Source organism: Xenopus laevis, chromosome 9_10L, assembly GCF_017654675.1.
Source record: "Xenopus laevis strain J_2021 chromosome 9_10L, Xenopus_laevis_v10.1, whole genome shotgun sequence".
NCBI classification, from domain to species: domain Eukaryota; kingdom Metazoa; phylum Chordata; class Amphibia; order Anura; family Pipidae; genus Xenopus; species Xenopus laevis.
Window position 1 is genome coordinate 53,820,531 of NC_054387.1, and position 26,645 is coordinate 53,847,175.

Sequence of the window (26,645 nt, forward strand, 5' to 3'; positions counted from 1 at the left end):
CCCAAACTTCGTTTAAACGTTCGTGAGTATTCTCACATGAGTCTTGTGAATCTAATTTCACAAGGGGTGTAATCCATCTATGAAAAAATTACTACACTATATGAGAATACATTTCTTGCTCCCTTTTGTTTTGCCTATACCTCGCGCTGGATGAGCGCTGGTTTCACTTTGCAGCTTTGAATTGGATTCGTATGCGGGTCTGAGGGAGAACAGACCTTTTGGAAACCGGCAGAGGAAGTGAACCATCAAGACCTTTGATATCCTTTTTATTAACTGCTATGTAACCTGAGCCTTGAAAGGCTGCCACCATGACTACACTGCAACTTATTTATATAAACTATTGTAGTTTTTTTTCTGAAGTAAACAAGCCAGTTGTACCATTGTAGGGACCTTTTTACCCATAAAGTGGATCACCGTACCAGAGGCCACACCTTTAGACTAGAAGAAAAGAACTTTCATTTGAAGCAACGTAGGGGGTTCTTCACAGTCAGGACAGTGAGGTTGTGGAATGCACTGCCGGATGATGTTGTGATGGCTGATTCAGTTAATGCCTTTAAGAATGGCTTGGATGATTTTTTGGACAGACATATCAAAGGCTATTGTGATACTAAACTCTATAGTTAGCATAGGAATGGGTATATAGAATTTAATTAAAAGTAGGGAGGGGTCTGTGTATGGATGCTGGGTTTTCATTTGGAGGGGTTGAACCTGATGGACTTTGTCTTTTTTCAACCAAATTTAACTATGTACCGTATATACTCGAGTATAAGCCGAGTTTTTCAGCCCCCAAAATATGCTGAAAAACTCAACCTCGGCTTATACTCTGGTCAAGCGCAAAAACGGTCGCCGGCGTCTAAGAATAGTCACCGGCACTTAAGAATAGTCGCAGGTTTCCAAGAATAGTTGCAGGCTTCCAAGAATAGTCGCCGGCGTCCAAGAATAGTCTCCACGAATATTCGCCGGTGTCCAAGAATGGTCGCGGGCATCCAAGAACGAGACGCCGGCACCTCCAATGGGAGCAGAAACCCTCATTTTTTTTGATTGAAACTTACCAGAAGCTGCTGCATTTCTCACCCTAGGCTTATACTCGAGTCAATAAGCTTTCCCAGTTTTTGGAGGTAAAATTAGGTACCTTGGCTTATACTCGGGACGGCTTATACTCGAGTATATACGGTAACTGTACATTATATTTTAATTATTTTAATGCACTTTCATTTTTTGGTGTTAATGTTTCTTTAATGTGCCCCTACAAAGAGAGGTAATAATTTCATATAATTTTACTTTACCAAACTGGTTGCTGATTGTTTTGTATATGGGACATTAATATTCTCATCTGTCACTGTAAGATGGAACACCAAGCTAAATTTATACTGAAAGTGTGTTTGTTGGAGCATGAGATGGATGCAGTTGAAGTGTGGGAGGGGGTGCAAAAAGGGAGTCCCGGACTTGTTGGGCACCTGCACAGCACATGACCACTCCCTTTGCAACGGATTTGATTGCTTGTTATTGTTGGTCCAGAGGGCAAGAGAAACATTATCTGTGATGTGCAGGTGCTTCCTCTACTTGTAAATCCATTGCACCTAAGCAGTTCCTGATCGGAAAGATTAGTGCATCAAACAGGGCAGGACGAGGCTTTATGGCCCTGCTGTGTGTTTGATGTCTAATGCCTCTAATGACAGGAGGTGGCAGCCACCGTAGATCAATAAAGGATATTAGATAATGGGCAGTTACTTGACTTTCTCAGGTTACAGCCTATGGCTCTTAGGTTCTGCCTGTTTATTGCTCTTTAAAATCACCCCTGGGTGACTTTATTGGGAAAAAAATTGGACTTCACAGAAGTTTCCTTCTTATATGTGTATTACAATTGTCACAAGTAATGGGAACCCAATAACCCATCCAATATGGGAAAAATGTATAATGCATTTGCCTACTTGGGGAAATAAAATGAGCTCAGCGGCTATCAATCAAACTAGATACCAGTTAGCCCAAATGGAACACTCCAGATCAGGGGTGCCCAAAAGGTAGAACAGGATCTACCAGTAGACCTTTAGCTGGTGATCAGTAGATCTCAAGACACTTTCAACAAACAGCTTGTCTAGATCACCCTCCTATTTCATGCTTTATTTCAGATATTTATTATATTTAGATTACATAAGAAATGGTTGTTAAATATAGCAAAATAAATTCTCTCATAAATCAATATAATATCAATATAATATATATAATATCAATAAAGTCTCTAATAAATCAATATTTTCCATGGAATAGAATACTAACAATGCTTTTATGGATGTAGATCATAATGGGACAACATCACTAAAAGTAGACCTCACATTAGTAAAGTATGGGCTATCTTGCTCCAAATCGTACTGGAACCATTACTGGGCTATATACCTTTTACTGGAGTCTTAAATCTTCTCTGTCAACCAACCTTGGATATCAACTGGACTGGATTTGTATAAATGCTTGAGCTTCTGGGATTTATTTCTTTATCTGGCATTAAGATCATGGACAGTATAGCAAAGTATATTGTTCCCAATCACATGGCTTTCCAACTACAGGAAAGAAGATCTGTACTACAGTACTAAGTGCACAGGAATGTGATTCATGTTTGAACCAGTAGGACTAACAGCCAAGGACTTAAAGGGATTCTGTCATGATTTTTATAGTGTATTTTTTATTTCTAAATTACACTAACACTGCAAATATTTCACTCAACCATGTAAAATTTCATATCCAACGCAACAAGTGTATTTTTTTAGTTATAATATTGGTGTATAGGCAGACATCTCAGGTCATTTTGCCTGGTCATGTGCTTTCAGAAACAGCCAATGCAGCACTATGGAACTGCTTTCGGACAGGCTATTGTTTGTCCTATTCAATGTAACTGAAGGAGTTGCTGTGGTACATGGATTTTGATGGTTCTTTTATCTACCAGGGAGCTGTTATCTTATTACCTTCCCATTGTTCTGCTGATGGGCTGTTGGGGGGGGTGGGGGGTGGAGGAGTTGATATCACTCCAACTTGGTTGGAATGGTTTATGAGAGCACAAATCACATGACTGGGGGACACTGACAATGTGTCTAGCCATGTCAGATTTCAAAAATAAATATAAAAACCCTATTTGCTCTTTAGAAAAACGGATTTCAGTGCAGAAGTCTGCTGCAGCAGCACTATTAACTGATGTGTTTTGAGAAAAACATGCTTTCCCATGACAGAAGCCCTTTAATAACAAGATCCCTATGTTGTTGTGCACTGTTGGGGTTGGGCAGAAAAATAAAATTGGCCTATAGGAACCTGAACCCACACTTGTACCAGCTATATGTCATTAATGTCCTAAGGTAGGAGACAGAATGTGAAGATAATGATAATGATTTGAAGGAAGATTACTTTTTTTGGGCAGCTGAGGAATAAGTGAGGGGAAAGCCATAAAAGTGAAAAGAATGGATACATGGCTCCCACTGCTTCAAGCTTGGCTGGATAGCCTGTGGCCTTTTCCACACCCAGCCCAGCTTTATCAGGTTCTAGGGATGAGCACAAAGTATTGTCTTTATTTCTGCTTCCCTATTTGCCTTTGCAATTTTATTGAATGCAGTGCAACGTTTCGGGGCACGCCCCTTTGTCATGCTTGACAAAGGGGCGTGCCCCGAAACGTTGCACTGCATTCAATAAAATTGCAAGGGCTTGCACTGCTTAACTAAACTCCTGTGTGCCGGTGATCCTTCTACGTACCTTGGCTGGGCGATCGCCGATTCCCCCATCACTGAGCACCAGGAAACTCTGCTGGGGTTTGTGAGGTGTGCGGTTTTTCCAAATTGGCTTTGTCCCTATTTGCCTTGTCAGGAGGGAGGCATGATTCCTTCAGCAAGACAGAGATCAAGGTCCAGAACTGTATGCAAAATGCCAATATCTGCCCAAGAGCCTGAAAACATTTGCCTCTCTGTTCAAGAGACCATGGAGTGACAGGCCAAATTTGAAATGGAAAGTTGAATATGCTCTTGCAGATAATGCGGAACACCCAACCATTATGGGCAGTTATCTTACAGTCATTCTACAGACCTGGATAAAACTAACATGTAAGAGCCACCTTGATCCAAAAATGTAATTTGCCCAGTAATGGAACTCTGTCGTATACTCTTCCATAGGTCCAACTGAAACAGATTGGTGTGCTGCTACATTAGCAGTAGGATGGTAAGTGTCATCATCGAGAACGGCCAGAGCCCGCGAGAAGGAGTTAAAGCCATACGGAGGCAGCTTGAGTAAGTGCTAAAATCTCTTGTGGTCTGTTTTCCATTGCACAAGATAAGGACTCTAATCTGAATGCCATTATAGCTTGTAACATAGGAGAAGTAAACCCCCCTATAGCTAAAATCCCCCTTCGCCACCCTCAACTGGCCCCCCTCCCTGACAGTGTTCTACTAGAATAAGCGTCCAGTCCAGCAACACTGACCTATATATGCTGAATAGCTCAGAGGAGCTCAGGGACGCCATGTTGAGTAGCTTTATCTTTCTGAACTAAGCACAGACACTTTAGCTTTTGGTGCATGCGCAGTTGGAGCGGGAAACCTCCATAATTTACCGAAAAGGAAAAAAAAAAAAAAGAGGATCCGGAAGATACCGAAGCTACTGAACATGGCGCCCCTGAGCTCTGCTGCGCTTCCACCCATATATAGATCAGTGTTATTGGACGGGACACTTATTATAGTAGAACACTATGCGGGGAGGAAGCACAAGGAGGGGGCCAGTGGAGGGTGGCAAATGGGGGCATATCGCTGTAGTGGGGCTTACTTCTTCTTTAAGAGGTAACTACCTTTTGGAATGAAATGCAGGGGAGTAACACTAGAGGTTGCAATAGGGCAACTATTAAAATCCCAGGTTTTGGTCAGGGAAGGCACTAACAGTAGACTGACAGCAATGTTCAGAGTTGCAAAGGGCAAGAGGTGGTAAAAACACGGAAAATACACCTAAACCTTTGCTTAGAGCCAAGAGTGGCCGGCTTATAAAGGCATCTGATTACTAAGGTAGGGAGAGAGTTGGGAGCAAACAGTTATGAGATTTATAAGTACAACCAACTCCCAAACCTCCTGTGGCTCAGTGGAGAACTGCAGTATTCTAATCTGGAAGCAGATAAGGAGGCACAAAGAGCTGCCATATTGGTATTTTTTATTTTACTAATTACAGATATTATACAGAACACAAATACTGTATTGTTTAAAATAAATATGACAACTCCCACCGACTGTATATGCATAAAACAAGTATACAGAGAGCGAGAGTATAGCCTTGTATTGTCCTGTCAAATAACATTTGATATTTACCTTTCTCTCACTGGCATGTTCCAAGTTCATCTTTTCCTTCTGAAATCCACTCTCCTGCTCCTGATGGAGGGGGGAACGTTTCATTCAATCAGTAATGTACAATGCATCTTACTAGTAGTACTCTTTCAGTGTCTATACATGCATGTCTGTGCCCAGTTTGTAACTGTAAATACCCTCCAGGCATGGGAATATTACTCGTTTCATGTAATGAGCACATAATAGCACTTTCATACAAAACACAGTTAGTTAGATATCCAGAATTTGTATGGAAACCAGAACACAAGGTCACAGTTGTGAAGCCTGGGGCACAGTGATTCTGTGGCCAAGGGACTGTTCCATTATTAATTGTCCTACAATATTCCTTAGAAACCAGTATAACTCCCCCTGTAGCTAGATACCCAACATTCCCACTATTTCTCCAGCTGACACATTTGGACCCTGGACGTCACTGTGGGAAGGAGATTTTCTCAGAATAACTGGCCCTGTTGTGAGCGGATGGGGGGGAACTGACAATTCATTTTTTTTTCTCTGTTCATGTTGCAAATATTTGGTTTTAATTAAATGGCTTTTACAAGGCTTTGTCTTGTGCTACTATATATATATATACTGTGTAATTAATTATATTCTCTTTAGGCTCTGTGGGTATATATATTATATGCAAGATATAGGTTTCTCCATGACTTTCCGGGGTAGCCAACAGTTCCAGAACCAGGCAGCCAGTATGGGTCAGTGCTCGCTGTTAACACACAATTCATAAAGTATTGTAGTACTCAAAGTATTTTGTAGTGCAGGGCTTACCTGGAGTCGCTGAAGCATTTTATACTCTGTTTCTTGGAGCTGTTGCTTTAATTGGGAGGCTTTCTGTTCCAAATCTTCAATAGCATTTGATGCCTGTGAGGCAGAACACAAAGGAAGGTCCATATGTTGCCTAGTGCATACAATGATCCAAATAATATACTATATATATATCAGTATATCAAACTACTGGAAAAACCGCACTCACAGGACTTGTAAGGTGCAAAACAAAAAGAAAAGTTTTCTTTTTCTTCTTCTTCTTCTTTTTGTTTTGCACCTTACAAGTCCTGTGAGTGCGGTTTTCCAGTAGTTTTTATTTATATATATATATATATATATATATATATATATATATATATCTATATATAGTATATCTAAGCACTCCTTTAGTTCCACAGCTTCTATATACAAAACTTTAAGGCAGACTTTTTCTCCGTTATTCCATTCTCTGCTGACCCACATAGCTGCTGACTGAATACAACATGGCTCCTTTAGGCTAATGGACCTGCAAGCCCAACCTTGATGGAGCTATAAAACCAAACTCAAATGTGGGTTTTATTCCTGTACCACAATGTATATGAACTCCAGTTTCCGACTTTCTCTTGGTGTAAAGTGCTTTGGAATCTTTGTCCCTGGAAGGGGCATACAGAAACATACCTTAACAGCTTGCAGTGCATTCTGCTGGGTGATGTAATTTACATCAGAATCATATTTGCTCTTAAGCTGCTGTATTTGCTTCTCATAGTCTTGACCAAGGCGGTCTCGCTCCTGCTCTAATAGTGTGCATCTGCAATAGCATGTAAATGGAAGTTACATTATTGAAGAGGGATAGCACCCTCGCCCATGGGAGCAACATCATTACAGAGGGAAAGCAGCCTCACTCAAGGGTACAACAATGTTAGACAGGGACAGCACTCTTAGGGTAACGGCCACAGGAACATTCCAAGGGATAAGATCCAGGCCAATAGGTGCCACTTACCTGGCTTTAGATTCCTGCAGGTCACTGCTCACAGCTTGGTAGGCTTTGTCCAGCTCAGCCTTATCCTGAGACAGCCGCTGCCGCTGTGCGTTACTGCTTTCTGCTTCCACCGTGAATTGCTGCACCCGCAATTCCAACTCCTTTACTGTCTGTGCCTGAAACATATACAAAGGTGGGAACAAGCATGAGCCACACAGGATTGTGATTGTATTTTAAATGTTGCCCTTCACCAGCCAGTGCTTTTAGATCTCCATACGCCTCCCCAGCCATCAGTGCTTTAAACAAGCATTCTACAAGCACTCCATACAGTAATCACTCGTTATTTTAAAAACAACGTATATTTAGAATCCCTAAAGCTGGCCATGGATGTTGAGATTTTTAAAAGACCCGATCCTCATCGTACGATCGTGCGAATTGACCATCAACTAAAAAGACCAATTTGCCAGGAAAACAAAGGGGAGCTGCCTGCTTGGCCCTGCAAACATAGATAGATTGCACTGCGACCGACAAAGATTTTTTGACCTGGCCGATCAATTTCCTGACAGATGTCGGCCGAAAAATCGTAAGATGTAAAATCGTTCAAATCCCACTAACCACACGATAATTTCGAAGGATTGGTCAGACTTCCCTAAAATCGGTCGTTCGGCAAGAAGATTCGTCGCGTCTATGGGGAGCTTAACACAAAGCAAGATTGTTCTGCTGATTGTACCAGACAGGAAGTAGAGGTAGTCACATGAGAACCAGGAAATGCATAGAACTTAAAGGGATACTGTCATGGTAAAAAAAAAAAATTCAAAACGCAGTTAATAGTGCCGCTCAAGCAGAATTCTGCACTGAAAACGGTTTCTCAAACAGATTTTTTTATATTTAATTTTAAAGGGGACCTGTCACCCAAAAAAATTATTCAAAATCCTATTTTATCACATTAGTCAAGCAAAATGAACTTTAATTACACTGTATAAATTATTTGAATCTTGTTTCCTTCAGTCTGGGAATTCAAAATGATAGCAAGCAAGCAGCAGCCATTTTGTGGACACTGTTTTTAAGGAAAGCCTTGCATCATCTCAGAATCTTGTTTGTGCACCAGAATGGGGGACCTGATGTCCATCCCCATGCCCTGGCTACACAATTAAATGGTAAAGAGAACTGGGGGAATGTGTGGAGAGCAGTGACATCTAGGAAGTGCTGAATGGAAAGTGAAAGTAATTGTCTGCCCCACCTCTATGCCCATGGCATAGAGGAGGGGCAGGCAATATTTGATTGACAGCTGAGATTTTTAAATGAGTTTACAACAGCTATGGATGCTTTAATAAAAAATAGAAATTGGATTTCATGTTTAATTTGAAAAGGACTTTTATTATACAGATTTTTGTGTCTGAGTGACAGGTCCACTTTAAATTCTGACATGGGCCTAGACATATTGTCAGTTTCCCAGTTGCCCCCAGTCATGTGGCTTCTGCTCTGATAAACTTCATTCACTCTTTACTGCAAGTTTAATTGATATCACCTCCTGCCCCAGGCCTGGATTTGTGGAGAGGCCACAAAGGCCCGGGCATAGGACAGCAGGATTTAGGGGGTGGCATGCTGCCCAACCACACTCACACTGGTTCAGAAACACTGGGGAGTTGCAGGAAATATGATAGTTTTTAAAATTTCCTGTATGCCAATCCCCATTGCTCTGGTCCTGATGATGAAAATGTGATTTAATAAAAGGGAGGAGACGGGGCGACGAACGACAGTTGGCCTAGGGGCGCCTGCTATGTAAATCCGGTCCTGCCCCCCCCCAACAGCAACCTAACATCAGAAAAATGGGAAGGTAACCAGATAGCAGCCCCCTAATACAAGATTACAGCTGCCCGGTAGATCTAAGAACAGCACTCAATAGTAAAATCCAGGTCCACTGCGACACATTCAGTTACATTAAGTAGGAGAAACAACAGCCTGCCAGAAAGCAGTGTTGACTCTTTCAGTAAAATGACCTGAGATGGCTGCCTACACACCAATATTACAACAACAAAAAAATACACTTCCTAGATTGAAATTTTATATTGTAGAGTAAATTATTTGCAGTGTAAACAGTGTAATTTAGAAATAAAAACATCATAAAAATCTTTAAACCACATTTTTCATAAATACATTACCCCTGATGAAAGTATGCCTTTAAAGTTTCTACTAACTAAGTCTAATCCCATCTCATAGACACTACTGGCACAGGAATCTGTGCGCTCTATCATGAAATCAATATCCCTATAATAAGCTGCAGCCATGGGACTTATATCCGGGCCACACTAGCCCAAGCAGCAGAGAAACATTTCAGTTCCCTAACAGTAACGTCTCCATCAACCACTACAATGCTGCCTCTGTGCCTAGGGATTGCAGGTGCAAGTACCCACCACACCTGGCGAATCAAACAGTGCTGTCGCGGTTCAACTCATTTTGGAGGAAACAGTAAATTAATCCATACATTCTAGAGAAATATGGGTTGGTTCCAAAAGTATGCTAGCCACAAATCAAAGTCAGAGGGCCTGGGGCAAAATCTATCCTGTTGCACTCTGCACACTGAGCTTGGTGTTTAAGACCCACAACTGGGAGTTTGCTCTATTATTTCTGCCACAAGAACTGGTGCCAGCAGGACCATTATCTGTACATACAGAACTAGTTACAGTTCCTAAGCAGATAGGTGCCTGTCCGGGGGATACAAAACCTTATTGTCAGGAGTCAAACATAAAGGAACACTCATTCGCCTGGCAGCACTCTCTCGCCCACAATAAATGGCACAGTGGAAGTTTGAAATTGCATGAAAAAGGCAGAAAAAAAGGCAAGAAGAAGAGAGAAGGTAATTTCAGCGACAGTATCACTTTCATCTCACGCCATGCCTTGAACTGCACCGTGTTTAATTATTAAATCAGGAGCGGCTCAGCAAGGACTGCCTCCTTTTGATGCTGCTTAAATTCAATCCTGCTGACAGTCTATGTCCGTAGTTTGTTCTCTCTTTTTGCATTTGCCAATGACAGGCTCTGAATGTTAATTTAGCAAAAGCAGCTTTAGTCAAGGAGACGCACTGCTATAATGCTGCCCTTTTAAAAGCCCAAAGTGTTTGCTCCCACATCCCCATGAAAGGGAGAAAGGCTTAGAGAGAGACATTCTGTAGCACTGTGAGCTTTCTAACTGGGTGCCATTTATTTGCTCACAAAGATCACCTTTTAAAACTACACAGATTGGTTTAATCGGTGCACCTGCTAAGGTGGGCAGAGTAAGAGCAGTGTGGTACACAGGTGATTGCTATCATAATACACTGAGTAGATTTAAAATGACAGGTTAGATAATATTGGAATGGGGGGAGGGGGAGAAATTATTTAGTCCTGAAGACTAAATCAGCCTGGGCAACATTGATATTGATTTGTCTACTTGCTAACTTGCCAACCTCATCCACTGCTGCACATTTTTACTGCTGTTCCCATAACCTAATATCACCATTTTGCCTTTTGTCTGACAATATAAAGCTAGCAACCAAAACTTACAGTTGCCCTGGTCTGTGACAGGTAGTCGGACTCCATCTTTAGAAGCCTTGAATTGGTGTCATCAAGAAGCTGCTGAATGTTCTCTGTGTGCTTCTTCTGTAGTTCAAACTTCTCCTGCTCCATTTCTGCTACTGCACTGTGCAACTGAGACACACAAGGGACACGTCAGTGCTGACATTTAGTGGCTCCCTAAACTCTTGGGATAATGGTAACACTCACTGGCACCCTACACTCCTGGGACAAAGTCACTGCTAATACGCAATGGCACCCTACACTGCTGGGACTGAGTCAGTCACTGCTGGGACAGTATTTTGTTTCTGGAACAGGGACCCAGCTGGAGACTGGGCACAGTGGAAAAAGAAAGTATTTGGGGGACGGAGGTACTCACTTTCCTCTCCCACTCATTTTTTAGTGATTCGTTGCTCTGCTCACACATCTTCTTCAGCTCCGATATCTGGTTCTCCTTCGTTTCTCTGATAACCTGAGACTCACGCAGCAGGGTCTGTACTGTTACCGAAAGAGAATTTAATTATTTCCTAGAAGTTAATCGTTGCTTCCAAATAAACCAAAATGGCATCCCCCTGAGCGAGAGGGCATGTGTCCATGCCCAAGTCCATGCACTGCTCCTGCCAATCACATGATGCTGGGAACAGAGTGCATATTTAGTATAAATCTCAAATAAAGGAATTATTTCTATATTGCTATATATATACACAGGCCCCACTGGTGAATTTGAACAGGTCTGTAGCATGCCTGTGCAAGGGTTAACTGCCTAGGGTATAATCACCTTTCTTCTCCAGTTTCCGTATTGTTTCCTCTGATTCAGTCTGTTTGGCTTTGTAGAGGCCCTTCAGTTCTTCAGTCTCACTATTTTTTCTGTCTAGGATCTTTGGTGCAAAAAAAACCCAAAAAAAACTGTAATAACAAGGATCAGTACTGTAACCTAAATTGCTTTCAGGCCAAAGGCATGTGTTAGGTGTAATCCATGCTTACTATTCACAGCTAGCCAACTGCCAGTTAAGCACTTCCACTCCACTGTTCCTACCAATATGTTCCATGTCCAAATCATAAGACTCTTTAGGGGTATGTAATGGTGGCCATACACGGGCAGATAAAGCTGCCGATATCGGTCGTTTGGACCAATTTGACAGTTTAACTGCCCGTGTATGGGGGCTTCCGACGGGTCTTCCCGATCGATATCGAGCCACGATATCGATCGGGAAGGTTTGATTTTTAACCGACCGACTTGTCGGAGCCCCTTGGCGTATCGTAATTCGATCGTTCGGCCATACGCCCGAACGTTCGAATTACCCCTGATATAGACATGACATTAGTGGCATATTGGAGAAAGATCTGCTTGTTTGGCGATGTCGCCAAACAAGTGAATCTTTGAGTCTATGGCCAGCTTAACCCCTGTGCTGGGCCATTTACACAGCTCCAAATAGGGATACTCCACAGTGATTATTACAGGTTAAGATTTCAGCCACTAGATGTGGTGATTGTCTTCTTAAAGTGATAGTGACACTAAAAAACTACTTTTTAAAATATCAATGTACATTAAAAGTTACCTATAGGTCATGCTGATTGTTTTTTGCCGAGAGGTTTGTTTTGTAAGCAATTGTTAGTTGAACTTTCTAAACCTGACTGTTTTGCCAACCTGACTGTCCCATCTAAGATGTCAGTTAAAGTGTCTAATGCTGGATTCCTGCTGCGCAAATATGGCAGCCCCCTCATAGACTAACACTGGGAATCAGATAGGTAATATAAAAACATTGGGCAAATACTTTGCAAAATTATAAGTAGCATGCAAAGTCAATTGTATGATAGATGTAAAAAAGCATAATTTCTGGTGTCAGCATCTCCTTAAGGTGGCCATACACTATTAGATCCACTCATTTGGTGATCCTAACCAGATATGCCCACATGCGGCAGGGCGATATGATTAATCCGAACGTTTGGCCCTGGGGCCGAACAATCAAATTACAACGATGCGAATGGGCGCCAATGGGTCGCGGGATCGCATCAACTAGCTGATGCGGCCCTAGAACAAATAAAAAATTCAAACTTGCGCAATCGATATCTGCCCGATTTTTGGCCTGATATTGATCGGGGGAACCATAGTAAGCCCCCACACACAGGCAGATATTTGTCTAAAGGACAACTTTATCTGCCCATGTATGGCCACCTTTACTCCCTCTCTCTAAACAGTGGCCAAATCAAAATACCACCACAGTTGGCTCCTGTAATGTTGCCTTGAAGGAGAACTAAACCCTAAAAATGAATATAGCTAAAAATGTCGTATTTCATATGCTGAACATATTGCACAAGTTTCAGCTTCTCAATAGCAGCATTGATCCAGGATTTCAAACTTGTCACAGGGGGTCACAATCTTAGAAAGTGTCTGCGACACTCACATGCTCAGTGGGCTTTGAGCAGCTGTCGAAAAGCTAAGCTTAAGGGTCGTCTCAAAATATTAAGCAGAAAATGAGGTTTGTCTGTGATATAAGCAGATGCTACAGAGTTTATGATTAAATTCTGAAGCTAGTTGCACTGGTCTCTGTGCTGTCATAAAGTAATAAGCTGCATTAATTATTAATCAGCCTTATACTGTGACATTTTTATTCTATGTGTACTGTATATTGTGTGCGGGTCCCTAAGCTCAGTAACTGACAGCAGCACAGAGCATGTGCAGTGAATCAGCAGAAAAGAAGATGGGGAGCTACTGGGGCAATTCTGGAGACACAGATCTTCACTGCTAAAGGGCTGTGGTTGCCTTGGGCTGGTACAGAAGTTCAGAACATAATGTACAACATTTCTAGCTACTTCTTTAAAGGAGAACCAAACCTAAAAATGCTGCACTTTATATACTTTACTTAGTGTACCAACACAGAGGTTCAGCAGCCCTATATGAGTAATGATTTAGGTCTTCAAAGTTGCCCCCCAGCAGCTCCTCATCTTGGACCATGTTAGGTCATATTTTGTGTGTCAGTGGAACTGAACCTGCTCTGTGTGCTGTGTTTTACTGGCAATAAGCTAAGCTTAAGGCTATGGGTACAAGGAGCTTTAGACTCCATGTCTGTGCTTCATTCATCTAAGCCACTTCCACTTGCGTCTAGTCACAAGCATGCCCGAAGATGCCTCCTTTTGTATATTTGGACTGTCCTCCGCTTCAACTCTGCTGTGTTTGGCGGATCTAACTCAGATCAATTGCGATGGGACACGGAGCTGCAGGCTGAGAGCAGCAGAGCCTACAAGCTCGTGTGCCAATAACCTAAAGAGCTTCAGAAATCATCAAGCAGAAAGTTAGGCTCTTCTGCCATAGAAGCTGATGCTACAGGGCTGATAAATTCTGATGCAGAAGGCACTCCAATCTTAATGATCAGCCTTGTATTGCGACTGTTGTATAAATACTTGGTTGGTCCCTCAGATAAGTGACAACAAGCCAGAGCATGTGCCGGACATGAATAAAAAAAAACACATGTAGCACAAAAGGCCAGCAAGGCCCGGAGAGAAGTGACTAGTACTGCGTTAATGATCACATCTACCTTAACCCAGATAAAAGCTTGTATCCACTGGCAGCCTTTGAGACCAGATGAAGTGAATCTGCACCTGACCAAATATTAACTTTGCTCCATGAGGCTTTGATGCATCCCCATGCGGTGCCATTTGATCCCCGTGTCTCTGACTGATCTGGGATAAAGAGAGAGGGAGGAAGCAGACTGTGCTTCTGAGTTGGAATGGAACCGACTTACGTGGAACTGCAAGAAACTACCAGAACCAGTGTGACATTACTATTCATATCAGCCTTCGAGCCCTAAGCCTACAGAACTGCATGAATATGGACCTGGCAATTTAAGGCAATATGCAATTGGTCTTTTTGTAAGCTTCTTCTTTTTATTATTTATTTAGTTATTTCAGGGTAAATGGACTGAATGGCCAGTAGTATGAGAAACAATACAAAACTAGCCTGTAAAACCACATCTCCCCGCGTGGAGAATTAAAAATGAGCTGTGCAACAGAACTGGGCTGCTTTCTTTCCCATGGTCACACAAGGGGTTTGGCACAGAAGTGACAGAAAGGGCTAATAAGGATGAGTAATGTAAGGCTAAAGCTCCCTCTAGTGGCTAAAGCACGAACAGCCTTCTAATGCTGCCCAAGAATTGCTAGTTTGAGGGCTTAGTAAACATATAACAAAGGCCTAGACATCAAGGAAAAGAAACCAGTGGATCCAGGACCAAATCACACCTGAGCACACAGACTGAAGCTGGACATGTTATGAGAAGGCCCAAACCACTGAAGTAGAAAGTGATGCTTGGAAAAGCGGAAGGAAGGAGAATCAGTGACTGGAAGGGACACATAGAGTATTCTCCTGAGTGAGTGGAACTAATGTTTCCCTTTGTTCCAGATACTAACTTACTTTCTGCACGTCAGCATCATGTTTCTGCTGGAGGCGCAGCTTCTCCTCGTGGAACTTGGCTTCCATAGCTTTGGTCTTCATATCCACCTGTGATAACACAGAAAACACAAATGAATGGCACTGTTTTTACCATGGACCAAGTCTGGACTGAGATTCAAAATAGGCCCTGGCATTCTGAGTAGACAGAGGCCCATACAGCCCACACAGGGGCCAAAACAGCTGCCCCACAGTCCAATAAATAGTCATTGTCTATAGCAACTTACCGCAGCCCATATGGCATTTGCCAGAACCCACAGATTGCCAGTCTGGGCCTGCCATGGACACATTACAATGTGAGCCCAGAACATTAATTCTCTGTATATTTGCATTTATACATAAGGGAGGGAGGTGCAATATTGTTTTCCTCATACAGTAAAGTATAAGAGTATAGCTTATTGTGGACCCAAAACATTTCTTCGCTTTGTATTTATACATATGGAAAGGGAGGTGTCAAATTGCTTCCTTTTGACAGTAGAGTAGAGTATGTGGGCATACTGTATTGGCAGGTAGATGGATGAGTGGGTGTTGCCAAGTTGCTTGCTCAGCAGAGCTAACTAGAACTAGAACCCCAGTTTATGTATCCATGGGAATAAATGCACCAGACACAATAGCTAAAGCAAAGTTAAGAATGTGCCATTTATTAAAATGCAAGCTGAGGGCCAAAGGCCTCTCTGACAAAGCTAGCGCCACAAAAAAGAAACCTGGAAATTTCTGGTAAAGGCTATGAAATATTGAGCTGTGGGAAACATGTGAGAATGGAGAACAGGGTGGCACTAACAGAACTGCACAACCGAGACCTTTGGCCTCCCCAGGACAAGGATATTGTTTAATAATAAGTGAAGGAGTTGAGAGTGGTGGATGAGAGAGGAGTCTGTGAAATTTTTATAAGGGGAAATCCTTCCTAAGTTCCACCCTGCCTTTATAGCTACAGAAGAATGAGGGTGACATCTGAGGAACACATTTCTGGGTGAGATTCACATAGGGTTAAGCATTCATGGAATGCCTGATTTAGGGAATAATCGCTTCAAACCCCCTTCCACAAAACCAATTCTTCTTCAAGGCAGGAAATGGGGAGTATCATGGCCTAGGACGAGGTCTGCATTGGGAATATGATGGCTCTTAACGTTATGCTTAGAGAAGCCCGTTTCTCTGATAAAACCTTGCAGCTTCATGCAACCAAGAGCCTTTCTAACACCACATGCAACAGCCTTCTTGCATACGCTAATGTGTATTTTCAAACTGCAATGTGTTTTTTATTAGCAGTGTAGGCACACTGCTAATACAAAACACATTGCAGTTTGAAAAATACTGCTTAGAGCTGTTTTGATTCAACTTTTCCCTGGGTGAGTCCAATCACCCCCAGTACTTACTCGGGTACAGAGCTTTGGTTCTCTCTGCTTCCTGCTCCTGAGCTGCGTTGTTTCACATGGTCAGGCAGGAACCTTTCCCTGGGTATATTAATCTAATAACCCCCCCCCCCCAATACCCATCCAAGTCCTGATTATATGCATTTCCTTTTCATGGGCTGCTCTCTTTCCCATGGTTAGGCAGAAATCTGCCACTGGGTAAGTGAATTCAGTGTCTCTCAGTGCTTAAAAGCTGCTGCCCTGGCCCTTAAGACCCAGTCAGTAGCTTACAAGTGAATTTTCCATGAACAATTTACACATGTGTGTTGAACATAACACAGACTGAGGTACCAGGCCTTGCTCTCTTAAAGGGGACAGGTACTTTGGGGATCTCAAGACAGAATGGCTTACACTGCTTCTTCTGATAAGAAGAGACAAAATGAATAGCACACATATAGCTCTGCAAATCACTTTTTATTTGCAGGTCTTCTGGCCCCATGCAGTAAAGTGGTGCCAGCGATCATCCGCTGAGCCATAAAGGCAAAAAGGGAGTTTATCAGTTTGCTCCTTGTAACATTTTGCAGAGATAAGTAACAGTCTATGTTTTATATGTGAATCTTCCTCCAGGTGGCCCTGTGTCAGACAACACGTGCCTTGTCAGAAGTCAGTGCCAGTAGAATTAGCCCTGTATATGTGTTTGCTCTCTGTGTCACCGTGCCAATGACAACACTTCATTGTATGGGATTAAGATCAAGAATAGAGACTGTTTATCCAAAGAAGGAAAGAGAAAGGATGGGACATTACTTGGGGCCAGAAAAGATCAAAATAGCCATAAAACTCATGTTTTACCCCGTTACCCTATTAAAAAGGCCAAAAACTCCAGCAGCTCAGAAGCCCAGTTGCGAATGTAAGTGGCTTAATTAGTCAGTTAATTAAGCCACTGGGAGTCTAGAGATTGTATTTGTGAATTCATACATTGCATTATATAAAGGAGGCTGTGCTTGTTTGAGGTTGCTGGGTATTTTAGTTTAGCAACAGCTGATTGGAGTTGCCAGACAAAAAACAGTGTTGGTACAGTTATAAGTAATGACCTTGCTATGGATATTAACAGCGCAGACATAAAGCCATAAATCGGTGCAATGCCAGAGCTAACGAAACTTCATGCAAGTAGCACACGATACAGTCACAAACAGAAATCACTAGGTGGCAATTTCATACGTTTTGATGCAATTAGGTGTCAGTACAGCATAAACCTGGCACAGTTAGAAATCCTTCCCTAAATACCTAATTATTGTTTTACAGGCTACATGGACATAATAAGCAGAAGCTCCTGCCACTAGGTAGCTTGTGACTACCCATGGGCCTGCTCCAGTTACACTTCACTCTGGAAAGGGGGGGGGTGGATTACAGACAAGTTACCTTTTTCTCCTGTAGCCGAGGAAGTGCTTGCTCATCCACGGGTCCCCCTGCCTTTCCCAGGCTGATTCTGGGAGCAATCTGTTGGGAGATAAAAGATGACATCATGAAACAGTCCGATATTATAGGAAGGCAGTGCAGCATCTGTATAGAATGGAACTACACATAAGGACTGTGCAACCAATGGTCATGGGCCCAGGGATGCTCAGCCTGTGTGCACTCAGCCCAAAAACGCAGGCTAACAACAGCCGCTAAAAGCCTGTGTGACCATAACCTTACCAGTGCATGCTAACAGTATATTATATGTTAATTTCTTTAAACCGCTTTCATATTTTGGTGTTACTGTTCCTTTAACATACTTATGTATTTCCCATGTTAAGTACACAACATATAAGGCATGTTATCACTGCCAAAGCTCAAAAATATAAATTAGAAAATAATTCTAAACCAAAGTCAAAATTAAACTACATAAAGCAAAAACAATTGGAAAACCTAATACCACTTTAATTGAACCTGGCATATAACTGTAGAATAGCTGTTAAACACAATCCAAAATCAGCTAAAGTATTGCCTAGAAACAGAATTACTTCTGCCATATCCTCCTTCATAGAAGCTCTTAAATCTGATTTGATTGTTTTCGGTATTTGTATTTAAAGTTATTAGGAGTCAGAAACTTTTTTGGCAACTCCGACTCCAACTCCAGATACCCGAAATTGATACAAACTCCACAGCTCTGTCCATGACTGATGCCAGAGGCACAAGGGCCACTTTAACACATGTGTAGAAGCTGCCATACCGATTCTCCTAGACAGTACAGTATGAAAAAATGCTTCTCTGTTTGAGCTATGTATCACAGTGGGCACATACCGGGGACAGGTTGATTGGCTTCTCTCGAAGATACCGTGGGTTTTCAATCTATTAAAATAATAAGAATTAATAAAGCACCTATCTCAAAACTATCATCTTCAGCTAGCTTTAGTTAATGCAAAAGCTCATGGTTTTACTCATATAAAACAAGACGGGGACAGTACAGCAAGATGGAAAAAGCAGGAAAAGATGGAGGCAGTAAGACTAAATGAAGGCAGTAAACATTTGGGTAAGATGGGGGCAATAGGGCAGGATGGAGACAGCAGGACAAAATGGAGACAGTAGGGCAAGGTAGAGATAGAAAGGCAATATGGAAACAACAGAACAAGATGGAGACACCAGTGCAGGATGCAGGGAGAAGGGTATGGTGCAGGCACAAGGGGAGGATGGAGACAATAGGAGAATGTACTTTTAAAGCATTTAAGTCAACACAGCAATGTATACAGGCTGGATGTACCAGTTCCAAGCAATGAGACAAAACTCTGGAGAATGTGCCAGTTATATAAGTATGGGTGGCATCTCTATAGTGTGGAAGGAAAAGTCTTGCAGGCCCTAGATGGCCCCTCGCATTCCTAAGCCCCCCTCCAAGGTAGACTGAGCAGTTTCAAAGTGCCCATGGGGCCCTTCTATGAACTGTTTCAAGACTACCCAGGAGACAGTGTGCCATCTGAGAAGGTCCTTATCAGTAGTATGTTATGTTATCCTTTTGCTTCTAGCAGGTGCCCTGGCCTTGAAGCTCTCCCACTATGTTACTCCCTTCACGTTCACATAGCTAGCTAACACTAGATAATTGTACACTGAGACACTATGATAGATACTTGGCAATACTCCCTTTTCTCCCTAGAGAGGCCTTTTCCCATTGAAGTTCCTTTCCTGAAGGGTATATAATGTGTGGTCAATCTTTTGTTTCTTAGTTCTGACCTACTTGTGTATCAGAACCCACGGAGCTCGTGTATGTTTATTATATAAATAATAAACTTGGATTATTCCTTTTACCTCGGTGATCTCCGGTCTTTGGATTATTCCCTATCAAATGGTGGAGATAATGCGGGCAGGCTCAAGACGCTGACTTCACCCATCCACAGTGAGGACCCGGAGAACTAACGGGACAGGAGTGGCCACACAGGGTAAGCATACCTTGTTCTGTCTCCTTTCTTCTCCGGTTCCAAACGGACAGGGTGTTGCTGTGCAAGCAGCCTGACCCAAGGTGATCACTCGAGGTATCTATGTTTGTCTTAACCATGTGTCCTGTATGAATGTGCATGTGATTGGGGACTAATTGCAAAGTGAAAAAGTTCTAACTTTTCTATACTCTTGCTGCTTATAAGAATTGTACTAACTTACCTGGTCAGACCCCAGTATACCCCAAGATAGTATGCGTACTTGAGGGAAGAGGGCATTTTTTTTTAGTTGAGATGAAATAGGCTCACTAAGGCATTTGGCCAGAATGAGTGTAAGACTCCGTTAGGAGCATCTCGCCCTAGCGGGGAGGATTGTGAACAGAGGCTGATCACCTCTGCGCGTTCACCAAGGAGAGTGAGCGCAAGACAGTCGCTAGGCAGAGTGACTGTAGAGCATTCACCAGGTAGTGTGATTGCTGTTGAATATGGCAAAGATGTAGTGGCTTACTTGCCTAAGTGGAGTACACTTACAGAGAGTAAGTCATTTGCCATTCCTCCCAAACGATACGTGGGATCACCAGACAAGAGTACAAGCATTTAAGTACATACGCAGCACAGCAGTGATATATCAGAAGCTTTAGCCCCACAGACTTGAGTGGTTGTAACTCATAAGGCATACATAGAGCCGTCAGCCTCCCCACTCTATGATGGGTTGTTTTCCCGTAATAGCTAAGAGCAAGAGAGAGGCAGCAAAAGAGGTAAATGGTCAAGTATGTGCCCTAGAAAGTCAGGAAAGTGCCTCAGAATCAAAGGAAGCTAGAAAGCAAAGAGAGGAACAAGAAAAGTTGATAGCAGAAGGGTTAAGTTTGATAATAGAGAACAGTGAAAAAAAAAAATAAAAAATTGACACCAAAAAGACAAACAGCTCAGAGATAAGTTCTCTGAAAGTTATAGCTCAGATACAGACAAGCAGGCTGTCCCCAGCCCCACAGCTAAGCTCTACCCCGCCCGTACAATACAAAGTAGAGAAAAAGGGGGGCGATGGGGGACGCTGCAGAAGTGCGTCTAACTAAAAACACACAGATCTTAGAAGGATTTTTCAAGATGTTCCACAGCCCCATACTAATCCACACAAATTTGCACAGGAACTCTTGTGTGTCAATGGTGCTCATAAGCCTAATTAGACCAATATATTATTTGTACTCAAAGTGTGTGGTCCAGGGGATTACCAAATGTTAGACAAAATGTATTGAGATACTAACCCTGTTGACCCAGCCCGAGTCGGAGTCTGTTTCCATGCTCTGAAAAGTACAGTAAGCACCAATTTTTTTTCTTTCAGAAGCTTCTTGGGAAATAGTTTTCAAATTTAACCAAGATGCCAAAGAGTCTGCTGTCCAGTATGCTATTACCTTTGTGGTAGGACTACTAAATGATCCTCAAAGTAACCTCAGCATACATAGTCTTGCCTGGAAGCATAAGAAGTTAGAAAAGATAATTGCCGTTGCCACAAGTTGAGAACTCCTGTCTTAAGCCCCAGCAGGTGTTACTCGTTCAGCAACAGTCTAACAACTTCCAGGATAATTCCCAAAACTCCAGAGACAATAACTAACAGACAGCAGAACAGGTCAGATAACCGTGACAAAAAGACAGTTGTTTGTGTTAATTGTAATAATCAAGGGCATTATGCATATAAGTGCATATCCCCAAAGAAAGCCCTTTCCCTGCAGGAGATGCAGCCCCTTCACATTCCAATGCATCCCTCATAAATCCTGCTTGAAGGTGCGACGCAGCCCCGGTACCAGTATTTCCAAACACTTCTAATCACCATCCAGACCTCCTAATTGAAGTGTTTATTAATTAAAAGACCCTAACTTTGTTTACTGAATACTGGTGCTGCCCGCTCAGTTTTAAAGACTCACTCAAACCTGCCATTATCTGGTAATGTAGTCACGGCAGTGTGAGTTGGAGGAAATCCTCTCCCTATGGCAGAAACAAGCCCATCGCAAGTGTCCATTGGTCCTGTATCCACAAAAGCTGCCTTTCTTTTAAGTGCCTCCATCCCTGACAGTTTCATAGGTAGGGACATCCTTTCTAAACCAGTGTGCACCATATACTGTAATCCGGATGCAGTATTTGTGCCTGTCCTGCCTCCATAAGTGTCTGAGATGACCAATGCACTAGATACTACTAATCTTCTGTCTGAAATTTCTGAGGAGGAAGATTCTGTACCTCCTAAATTACAATGTGTTTCAAGTGATTTGTGGGCTTTCTCACCAACAGATGTTGGGTTCATGTCATCCATCCCACCAGTGTCCATACAAGTAGACCCAAAGGGCCCCCCCCCGCCCAAAATCTCACAGTACCCACTGTCCAGGGCAAAGGTATAGGGGATTTGCCCCGTAATTCAAGGGTTACTTGATAAGGGAGTGTTCAACCATAGGATTAGCCCTGTAAATATGCCCATCTTGCCAATTAAAAAGCCCGGCAAGAATGAGTGGCGGTTTGTTCAGGATCTCAGAGCAGTTAACGAAGTTGTTATTGCAGCCCATCCGGTAGTGCCACTACCGAAACAGGTTGCAGTCATTAAGTACTACGCCCACACTGGGTCCTCTGACCCTGTAGCACAATATAATGCCTATGCTGATGTAGCTGCAAAGCAAGCAGCATTGTGTTATAAAATGTTTAAAGCATGTGTTGTAAAAGAACCTTCTCTTCCTGTTCCCTCTAGCGCTGTATTATCAGCCCTTCAGGACCAAATGGAACCTGAGGAGAAGGAACATTGGCTTAAAGCCGGATGCACACAAACTCCAAGTGGTGATGTTTTTGTTTGGCATTTAGGTGATTGCCCTGTTGCACCCCGTGCTCTGTTACCATATTTGGTTGCTGCCTCACATGATCTCACCCACACTTTTTATGGGGGGATATGTGATGTAGTGTCAGGAATGTGGTTTGCCCCCGGGTTCTCGTCTATTGCAGCCAAGTATGTATAATTATGTTTTATTTGTTTGCAATATAATCTAGGTAAGACGATTCCAACACCTATCAAACACTGACCTAAACCAATGTAACAATTTCAGATATTGCAGATAGATTTCCTACAGTTACCTAAATGTTGTACCCATGCATATGTAATTGTTTGTGTTGACCAATTCCCTGGGTCCATTGTAAAAGCTTCAGATGAAGCTATAGCTAATGAGTTAATTGCAGAGATTGTCTACAGTTATGGACTGCCTGAGGTATTATCCTCTGATCAAGGTACACGTTTCATGGGACAGGTAATGTAATTAATCTGCACAAAGACATTGGGATTCATCAAATGTTACACACCATATCATCCCCAAGCTAGTGGGAAAGTCTAAAGGGTGTTCTTAAAAGCAGGCTAAGTAAAGTCTGTGCAGAGACTAAACTTGTGTGGCCAGATGCCCTTGATATAGTGCTTATGTCTGTCATGCACACTCCCCAAAGGCTAAGTAAACTCTCCCCATATGAAATATTGTTTGGGAGACAAGCACGCATGGCTCCGTACTTTCCTTCTACTCATCTTCTTTGCATGAACTATGGAAGAATGACTGAATATGTTTCTCAGTTACATAAGGAACTGACCAAATTGTGTTCTCGAGTTTATTCTTCATTACCAGATCCAGCGGATGTTCTGGAACCACATGATCTCATTCCAGGAGATTGGATCCTCATAAGGAGACACAGTGCCAAAGATCTTCAACCTCGCTGAAAATGACCATTCCAGGTACTCCTAGTCACAGAAACAGCTGTAAAGGTTGAAGGGAAACCGAAATCTCAACTTCCACCTGCGGTGTAAGTGGGGGGGAATTGTAGGACATAATAACGCCTCTTTCCCTCCACCACCTAAGTCCCAGGGACCCTAACGTGCAGTGCAAAAGACGTAGGTCCCCATCGGGTGAAGATCCTCAGCAGCACCATCATGTCTCTGTGTGCCAGATGCTTTGGCCCAAAGCCAGATAAAAGACTTATCATCTGTGTCTCCGTACTGCACATCATTATCTTCGTTGCTGTGCTGACGATAGCACTCATAAAGCCTGCAGGCAACGATAAACAAACAGCAGCCTCACCAACTTCGGAGGCTAATATGTCGTCAACCGATCAGGTTAAGGTTGTCAAAAGAGACTTATATGCATAACTGTTTGAGCCTAATGATAATGCTTTTGTTAAAATGTATGTTATAGCAGCATCCACACTATTACTGATTGATGGATATGTACACATTATCCTTTGTCAGCTCGCAGTATAACATACGTAGCAGAATCTCTATCCTGTCAGGATATAGTTAACAGGCCTTGGGGTAATTTGACACTTCTCCAGTTTCATAAAACGGTGTCGCCCAAGGATATTGGTAAGTTGGTACACTTATGTTCTGATGGCCTTTGTATCAACAGTTCCGCTAATCATCTATACCTCCTTACACTTTACCTTCACCTTATTAATTTGTTTGTGGTAAATGTGCCTATCCGTGGCTACCAAAAGGCTCCCATGGTGTATGTATGATTGCTAAATTGCTTCATCCCACCTGGTATATGGAAGCTAAAGATATTAAGATAGCTCAGATTCCAGCACACTTCCAAATGAAGCGTGCATCTTTAAAGGTAAGGCAAGAGCTCTCTTTAACTTCCCCTGAGGTAAATAGATGTTGTATTACGAAAGCCTTTAGCCTTATGTCTAGTATGTTGTTGCTTGATAACATTACTAATGAATATGACAACAGTTTGAAGATAGTAAGTCATGAACTCCAACAATTGAAGACGGAAGTTCTGCCGCATTGTTTAGTGTTAGATTCTCTTCCAGCTAGTCAAGGAGGGTTAGGTACAGTTGTAATTACATTGATGACAAGCACCTGGTAAAGGTTTAGCAGAGGAAGGACATCTTTTTAACCAGTCACAAGGAACAATCCATCTTCCCCTGGTTGGACCCATCCACATGGTTCCAAGATATCAGTGCTAAGATTTCCCATACCATTCTGTATGTCCTCGTTTGTGTTGGTGTCATCCTCCTAGTCATCTATTGTCTACCTAACACCATTTGTTGCTGTTGTTCTTGCTGTACCTCCTTATTGTCTCACTCTTTTCTAAAGGCAAGCTCTTCTAAACCTGTTCTGTTCTATCCTAAGAACACTAAAAGTCTAAAAATTGACTTCAATGAACCACCACAGTGTATGAACATTATATACCAGATGTATTCTCATATAGGTTGTATGCATTGCATTTATAAGGTATGCTATGTTTAATTGTTTGTTTTGTATTATGGTTGTCAGAAGAACTGACAAAACGGGGGATTGTGGAAGGAAAAGTCTTGCAGGCCCTAGATGGCCCCTCGCATTCCTAAGCCCCCCTCCAAGGTAGACTGAGCAGTTTCAAAGTGCCCATGGGGCCCTTCTATGAACTGTTTCAAGACTACCCAGGAGACAGTGTGCCATCTGAGAAGGTCCTTATCAGTAGTATGTTATGTTATCCTTTTGCTTCTAGCAGGTGCCCTGGCCTTGAAGCTCTCCCACTATGTTACTCCCTTCACGTTCACATAGCTAGCTAACACTAGATAATTGTACACTGAGACACTATGATAGATACTTGGCAATACTCCCTTTTCTCCCTAGAGAGGCCTTTTCCCATTGAAGTTCCTTTCCTGAAGGGTATATAATGTGTGGTCAATCTTTTGTTTCTTAGTTCTGACCTACTTGTGTATCAGAACCCACGGAGCTCGTGTATGTTTATTATATAAATAATAAACTTGGATTATTCCTTTTACCTCGGTGATCTCCGGTCTTTGGATTATTCCCTATCAATAGTGAGTGCCAGATATATGCATGGCATCCCTGTAGTATAGTGAGTGTCAGTTATAGAACAGGAGGCATCTCTATACAGTGTCATATTTCTTTGTGTAGCATCTCTATAGTGAGTGCCAGTGGTAGATATATGGATGACATCCCTATAGTGAGTGTCATTTATATAAGTACAGGAGGCATCTCTATGCGGCGTGTCATATTTCTATGTGTGGCATCTCTATAGTGAGTGTCCATTATATTTCTTTGGGTGGCATCCCTATAGTGAAAGGCAGTAAGTGCAGTCAGGTGGGCTTTGAAGTGCCATATTCCCACTGCTTAATCCTCGGAACCAAATCACCAGTTTTTCCTTATTTTCTGCTCTGTAAACATTTTGAATTGTCTCAAGATGTTTCTTTCAAGCCTAAGAAAATAAAAATCCCTCTCATAATGTGAATAATATGACAGCATGGGTGGGGGTAAATATAAAAACAGAAGAATCCCTGCCCCTCCCAAAAACGACAATATAAAGTACTGGAGAAATGGCATAAGCCCCTGATGAAAGCAGAATGCAGGCTGAGCAGTACAGGCAGGAGGGGGCTGCCAGACAACAGATGGAGGAGTTGGGGGAATATTGGGGGGGGGGGGAGCCAAGAGAAATACTAAATCAAATGAGTAACAGGCTTGGCAACAATGAAGTGCAAAGCAGAGCTGAACTAATGCTGAACCAGGCCTAATAAGAACAATATTCCATCGTTACAAGCTGCGATGTGACATTCTTTATTTTTCCCTAATTAATCTGCTAAGGGGGCAGCTTAGCGCTGGCACGGCAGGAGAAGAGCTCTATGTTTTCTCATGGAAAACATGGCATACCAGGAGCGAGATGAGAATGTGGTTTCCTAATGGAGCTTGGTCAGGTCTGTGGTGGTCTGAGTTTTATAAATAACTCACCTCACTTTTTCATGGTTTTATATGTTCTTTAAAGGGCATATTAACCCATTTCTGGTGGGAAACATGGCGGTTGGGGTGGGCAGGCAC

The 26,645-nt window shown here is 42.5% G+C and overlaps 1 protein-coding gene across 4 annotated transcripts in view; it reads right to left on the reverse strand.

Annotated features, from left to right (window-relative positions):
* Positions 1-26,645, reverse strand: part of LOC108701206 (centrosomal protein of 112 kDa-like) — a 125,716-nt gene that overhangs the window by 73,444 nt on the left and 25,627 nt on the right. For 3 of the 4 annotated variants that reach the window (XM_018235520.2, XM_018235517.2, XM_018235518.2), the window contains 10 exons: positions 18,699-18,746; positions 17,835-17,912; positions 15,031-15,117; positions 11,401-11,500; positions 11,002-11,120; positions 10,614-10,757; positions 7,093-7,247; positions 6,771-6,900; positions 6,117-6,209; positions 5,319-5,378 (listed from right to left, as the gene is read on the reverse strand). In XM_018235520.2, the coding sequence (XP_018091009.1) occupies positions 5,319-5,378; positions 6,117-6,209; positions 6,771-6,900; positions 7,093-7,247; positions 10,614-10,757; positions 11,002-11,120; positions 11,401-11,500; positions 15,031-15,117; positions 17,835-17,912; positions 18,699-18,746 (1,014 nt within the window). The remainder of the gene's footprint in view (positions 1-5,318; positions 5,379-6,116; positions 6,210-6,770; positions 6,901-7,092; positions 7,248-10,613; positions 10,758-11,001; positions 11,121-11,400; positions 11,501-15,030; positions 15,118-17,834; positions 17,913-18,698; positions 18,747-26,645) is intronic. The other variant, XM_041576925.1, reaches the window with a different exon arrangement.